At 42.9% G+C, this 6,872-nt stretch overlaps 2 protein-coding genes across 2 annotated transcripts in view; both read left to right on the forward strand.

The window, feature by feature from the left end:
* Window positions 1–6,872, forward strand: part of YBX1 (Y box binding protein 1) — a 90,026-nt gene that overhangs the window by 24,416 nt on the left and 58,738 nt on the right.
* Window positions 1,104–6,872, forward strand: part of PPIH (peptidylprolyl isomerase H (cyclophilin H)) — a 19,505-nt gene continuing 13,736 nt past the window's right edge. Inside the window, exons 1-5 of the mRNA XM_006839643.1 lie at window positions 1,104–1,185; window positions 1,528–1,592; window positions 1,855–1,878; window positions 2,167–2,211; window positions 3,652–3,694. Coding sequence (XP_006839706.1) covers window positions 1,120–1,185; window positions 1,528–1,592; window positions 1,855–1,878; window positions 2,167–2,211; window positions 3,652–3,694 — 243 coding nt within the window. The 5' untranslated portion in view covers window positions 1,104–1,119. The remainder of the gene's footprint in view (window positions 1,186–1,527; window positions 1,593–1,854; window positions 1,879–2,166; window positions 2,212–3,651; window positions 3,695–6,872) is intronic.

Consider the following 6,872-nt stretch of genomic DNA (forward strand, 5'->3'; position numbering starts at 1 on the left):
AAACCCTATACAGGGTCGCTTTGGGTTGGAACCAACTTGATGGCACTTAACAACAACAACAACTAAGGCCCAGGAAGGACCAGTCCCTAGAGAAGGACATCATGCTTGGTAAAGTGGAAGGTCAGTAAAAAAGAGGAAGATGCTCAACAAGATGGAGTAGAGGGCAGCAGAAAAGGGGGATATCATCAATGAGATGGATTGATATAGTAGCTGCAGCAGTAACTCAAACGTAACAAGGATTATGAAGATGATGCTGGATCGGGAAGTGTTTCATTCTGTTGTACATAGGGTTGCTATGAGTAGGAACTTACTCCAGAACACCTACTGTTACCACGACCAAGGCCCTGGGGAGTACGTACTCTTCGATGGTCAGGAACAGAAAAGCCAGAGCACAGAGACTGAGGGCCAGTTCAGCTGGAGGAGGTCATGTTGATACAAATCATGGCCTTTGTAAGTAGGCATTTGGATTGTATTCTAAACCAGGAGACATTTACAAGCAAAAGAATTATTTTTAAAGATTTTGCTGCTGTGTGGGCAATGACTTGCAGAGAACCAAAGTGGAAGCCTGTGACAGAACTAGAACCAAAATTCTAGTGTTCCAATTTCAAGTAAGGTTTGAATACTGTGGAAGCCTTTTCTATGCACCAGGCTTTTAAATGCTGATTGTGAATAAACCTGCCTTTGTTTTCACAAATGTCACCTACTAATGCGCAAGGTGAAGAAACAGCATGTTACAGTTCAAAGATCTATGCAGTCAGAGCTGATAAAAACCTAGCAGACTGCCTGTAGCCTTCAAACCCCTATAAGCCTGGGTGAGAATCATTTGTACTGTATTCAGAACAACGGCAGTCGGGTTGTCTATTTATCTTGAGCAATAAAACCAGAAGCTTTCTTCCTCAATCTTACCCACCGTGAGGTTCAAATTAGCAAATCGATTGGGAATGCCTTCGTTACACAAGCCAATGACCCTCCGACGCACCACCTGGAAGAGTGGGCAGGGTGACGGGGCGGGACTTCCGGGTCGGAGCCCGGCCCGCCTTCGCTTCCTTCGCACCTGCGGCCCTGGGATTCGGTAGATCTGAATCCCGTGCTCCTTCCTTCTGCTTCCGGGTCGGAGCCATGGCGGTGGCAAATTCAAGCCCTGTCAACCCCGTGGTGTTCTTCGATGTCAGCATTGGCGGCCAGGTAAGATATCGGCAGCCACCCAGCCCTACGCCGAAGGGGAACTCCGCAGGGCTGGGCAGACAGAACTCACAAACCTAAAGATAGCGGACTGGGGAAGCTAGGAAGTGAAATTGAGCCACAACCTACTGGCGTGTTTGGCGGCGGGAAAGGGAGGAGGAGGATTCTCGCCGGTTCTAGGTCCTCTCTTGTGGAGGGATTGTGCGGAAAGGAAGGTTAGGCTGTGGAGGCGGAGGTGGGAGATTCCGAGCGGTACGGGAGGATGGGGCAGCCTTTCTTGCTCCCTGCGCCATAGGCCTTTGCGGGCTTGCACTGAGCTTTCTGGCTGTTTCCCGCTGGTTGCAGGAAGTTGGCCGCATGAAGATCGAGCTCTTTGCAGACGTTGTGCCTAAAACAGCCGAGAACTTTAGGTAAGGAGATACACCAGCTCTGTCGGATTCTCCGGGCTCCAGTCAAGTCTGCGGCATCGCTGTCTGTCCGGCGGTCTTTGTCCACTCACTGCTTGAGAGGTCTGAATCCTCCGGGTATTGCTTTGTGTTAATCTTGACCGTTTTTGATTGTTGATATGTGTGACTGGGTGTTTGGACTGTTGATGTGCCCTCCCCTCCCGCGATTAGAGGCGCTCACAGCTATGGTGTTCTGGTGACTGAGTCGTTCATTCTTCCCTTTCAGGCAGTTCTGCACGGGAGAATTCAGGTCAGTCTCCGTCATGGTTGACTTCGTTCTCTGATTCTGAAGGGTGTCCTGAGGCTGCAGTAAGGTCTTGGGGAACCACCAGTAGGTTCTCAGTGCTTACTGCTGAAACTAAGATAGGTTACACTCCAAGGGTGTAGCTTCTGTTTCTTTTCATTCCTTTTTCTCTTAGTTGTCTTTTAAAAAGCCCCTTTGTTTTTGTTTTTTTGTTTGTTTTTTTGGTTGGGGGGATATTATACTAGAAAGACCTCTGGTTGCCTATTTTCATTTCAAATCTCTTTTTGCTTATAGAAAGGATGGGGTTCCAATAGGATACAAAGGAAGCACCTTCCACAGGTAAGCCTTTGGTAAACCTTCCTGGGACCTTTCAAGATTACTTCTTTGGAGGATTAGACTAAAATCAGAGGAAAAAAGCCCCAGAGGCTATGTTTTAGATCTTGGAAAGAAATGTTTTTATGGACTAAGAAACTGATTTAAAGATTTATTAAATGTTTTAACTCTGATTATTGTTGGTGTTATGTGCTGTCAAGTCGGTTCTAACTCATAGTGATCCTGTATAGAGTTTCCGCAGAGCAGCTGGTGGGTTTGAACTGCCAACCTCATGGTTAGCAGTTCGGTGCTTATCTTATAGCACCACACCAGGACTCCATTATGCTTATGGTAGTAGTGTGCCATGGAGCCGGTTCCGACTCTGCTCAAGGTTTCTGAGGCTGTAAATCTTTATGTCAGTTCTCCCAAGGAATGGCTGGTAGTTTTGAATTGCTGACCTACTTGTAACCACTACGTTACTAGAGCTCCTCCAGTGATTCCTTTTAGTTATTTAAAATATAAATTACCTATGATTCTAATATTCTGTCTTTTTCATGACCTTGTTTGAGTGAATTCAGTTTTTTAGTATAGTTGCAGTCCTTACATGTATAAAACATTACATCCTGTTGACATTATTATCCTACAATGATCAGTTTTCCTGGGCCAACTGGAAGTAGAGTGTGACAGTGCTAGGTAGTCTGGTTTCAGTTTAGAATCTGCCTCAAAGGCCTCATTATGGTTAGTAACGATAATTAACAGTAACTATTATTTAGGGTGCTTTAAAGCCATGGTCTCTAATACTCATAACATTTCTGTGAGGTGGTAGTGTTATTTACATTTTACGGATGAGGAAACTGAGGCTAGGAAAGAGCTAAGGGCCCAGCATAGGTCTGGTAGCGGAGTACAGTGGCTCTAGAATAAGCATTGAACTGTAAATCACAAGGCCTGCGGTTTGAGCCCACCAGCTACTCCTTGGGAGAAAAATGAGGCTTTCTGCTCCCTAAAAGATGTGCAGTTTTGGAGAGTCACTGTGAGTAGAAACCAAGTTGACGGCACTTAAAAATAACAACAGGTCTTATACTGAACACGTATTATGTGTGTAGCAGACCATAGTTAGCATCTCACAAGCATTGTCTGTCATTCTTTTCCTAAAAATTTGTATCAAGTCTTTGATCTGCCATTTAGTGAAACATTTCAGGTTCTTCAGGACTTCAGTCCCTCTTAATCCTTCCTGTTCAATTACCAGCTCATGCACCTAGGTCAACTCTAACATCCTTTTATTTATGTTTGGAGTTTATGGTTAGTTTTTATCATTAATGATCATGTCAACTTACTCATTCCAGGAGAGAACAATTATTTTGCAAATCAAAGTGACTACCATGTTTTGAAATCAGTGTTTAATACTACAGTGTTTCTAAATCACTGCAATTTCTCAAAATTCTTTATTTGTTCTTCCCTCCTTTCCAGGGTCATAAAGGACTTCATGATCCAGGGTGGGGATTTTGTTAATGTAAGTTTTATATCCTTCTTATCAAAGGTCTTTAGGTTTGCTTTGGGTTGTGATTGCTACTGCCGCTGCTGTTTGTATTATAGGGACCCAGTGTTCAGGTTTGAGAACAGTTTGATGGGGCTTAGAGGATAGTAGTGGTGGGGATGGCATTTTGAGTGTTGGCTAGTACTTTACCACTAGATGACAGGCATCTACATTCTGACTGAATAACTAGCTTTTGTGGTACAAGCCTCCCTGGAAACTGGAATTTTCCAGCAGACCAAAAGATGCTTAGCTCTACAGGCCTATTTAAAATCCCATGAAACTTGCTTAGAACTCAGATGCAGTTTGTTTTCTTAAACTGGGGTGTTGTTGTTATTAAATCTGTTCCAACTCCTAGCGACCCTTTGCACAACAGAGTGAAATACTATCCAGTCCTTCACCATCCTCACAGTTGTTACGTTTGAGGTAATTGTTGCTGCCATTGTGTCAGTCCATCTCTTTGGGCTCTCTTTCTTTTTCTCTGATCCTCTGCTTTACAAAGCATGATGACCTTCTCCAGGGACTGGTCCCTCCTGACAGCATGTCCAAAGTACGAGAGAAGTCTCACCATCTTTACTTCTAAGGAGCATTCTGGCTGGATGTGTTTGTTCTTCTGGCAGGGCATAGTACTTTCAGTATTCTTCTCCAACACCGTAATTCAAATGCATCAATTCCTCTGCAGTTTTCCTTATTCATGGTCCAATTTTCCTATGTATATGAAACCATCGAAAATACCATGGCTTGAGTCAGGCACATCTTAGTCCTCAAAGTGATATCTTTGCTCTTGAATACTTTAAAGTCTTTTGCAGTGGATTTGCCCAGTGCAATTCATCATTTGATTTCTTGACTGCTGCTTCCATGAGTGTTGATTGTGGATCCAAGCAAAATAAAGTCTTTGACAACTTTAGTCTTTTCTCCATTTATCACAGTGTGAGGATTTTGTTTTCTTTACATTGAGATGCAATCCATACTGAAGGCCATATTCTTTCATTTTCAGCAAGCGCTTCAAGTTCTCTTCACTTTCAGCAAGCATGGTTGTATCATTTCCAAATTGGAGGTTGCTAATAATTCGTCCTCCAGTCCTGATGCCATGCTCTTATAATCCATTTTCTCAGATTATTTGCTCAACATACAGATTGAATTGTTGTTGTTGTTGTCAGGTTCCATTGCATTGGAATCGACTCGTAGCGACCCCATGCACAGCAGAACGAAACAGTGTCCGATCCTGGGCCAGCCTCACTACCGCTGCCACACTTGAGTCCATCAATGATGCCACCTGGCCAATCCATCTCGTTAAGAGTCTTCCTCTTTTTCTCTGACCCTCCACCTTACCCAGCATGACATCCTTCTCCAGCGACTCTTCCCTCCGGAAAATATGTCCAAAGTATGAGGGATGAAGCTTAGCCATCTTGGCCTTCAAGGTGCACTCTGGCTGCACTTCTTCCAAAACAGATCTATTGGTTCTTTTGGCAGTCCATGGCACTTTCAGTATTCTCCTCCAACACCACAACTCAAAGGCACCAATTCTTCTACGATCTTCCTTATTCACTGCCCAGCTTTCACATCCATATGAGGTTATTGAAAATACCATGGCTTGGGTCAGGCGCACCTTAGTCCTCAAGTGACATCTCTGCTCTTCAATACTTCAAAAAGTTCCTGTGCAGCAGATTTGCCCAATGCAATACGTCGTCTGATCTATTGACTGCTGCTTCATTCTTCCAAGAAGAATGAAGTCCTTGACAACTTCAATCTTTTCTCCATTGATAAGAATGTTGTTTATTGGTCCAGTGGTGAGGATTTTTATTTTCTTGACATTGAGATGCAATCCATACTGAAGGCTGTGCTCATTGATCTTCATAAGTAAACGTTTCAAGTCTAAGTATGGTGAAAGGATACAACCCAGATGTACACCTTTCCTGATTTTAAACCATTCAGTATCCCCTTATTCTGTTTGAGTGACTGCCTCTTGGTCTATTTACAGGTTCCTCTTGAGCACAATTATGTGTTCTGGAATTCCCATTCTTCTCAATGTAGTTATCCATAGTTTGTTATGATTCACACAGTTGAATGCTTTTGCATAGTCAGTAAAGCACAAGTGAACATCTGGTATTCTCTTCTTTCAGCCAATATCCATCTGACGTCAGTAATGATAGCCTAGGTACACACCCTTTTCTGAATCTGGCTTGAATTTCTGCCAGCTCCTTTTTAATATACTGCTGTAACCATTTTTCAATCATCTTCAGCAAAATTTTACTTTCATGTAGTGTTAATGATGTTTTATATTTTCTGTATTTAATTATGTCACCTTTCTTTGGAATATGCACAAATATGAATTGCTTCCAATCAGTTGGCCAGGTAGCTGTCTTCCAAATTTCGTGGCATATTAGATGAATGAACTCCTCAAGTGCTTTATCAGTTTGCTGAAACTTTTCAATTTGTATTCCATCAAATCCTGGGCCGATTTCCACCAATGTATCAGTGTAGCTTAGCGTTCTTCAGTACCATCCATTCTTGGTCATATTTCATTACTCATGAACTTTTTAGTTCTTTCCTAGCCTATATAGGGTTGAACAGCCTGGTAGGTTGTAGGGTAAGTCAGGCTTCCAGATGTGTTGTGTTTCATCAGCATGGTGTTGAAATTTTGGAATTTTGTTTTTTCTGTAATGGAAGATGGGAGTACACTAGAGCAGGGTTTCCTTTGTAGTGTCAGTTGGCTAAAATCAAGTAACTACACCCTTTAGAGACAGCACTTCCTTAACACTTACAGTCCCCAACACCTTTCTTTATTAGTCCCCTGTCCCAGTATGGATTTAATTTGCAACCTTCGGCTACAAATGATAGTAGTGATGCTTGGGGGGGGGGAGGCGGGGGTGACCATATTCCTTTTTGTGAGCTGGTAGGAAAGGCTGCCTTCTTTCCTTTCTCTCCACAGACTCTGTGTTGTCAGATTGTCTTAGCAGGGACAAGTCCAACTTCATACTGGGCTTTTCCCCATTTGCTTGCTTATCTGCTTACTTGCAGATACTTCCAGGTTTAGATATTAGTTGATTCTTGGAAGAGTACAAAGAAGAAAACCACCCTCAGTCTTACATCTCAGAGAATATACTATTGATAATTTTGGGTCATAGCCACCAGTCTTTTTCTTTCTTTTTTTTTT

This window comes from Chrysochloris asiatica, unplaced genomic scaffold (assembly GCF_000296735.1).
Source record: "Chrysochloris asiatica unplaced genomic scaffold, ChrAsi1.0 scaffold00026, whole genome shotgun sequence".
Lineage (NCBI taxonomy): Eukaryota > Metazoa > Chordata > Mammalia > Afrosoricida > Chrysochloridae > Chrysochloris > Chrysochloris asiatica.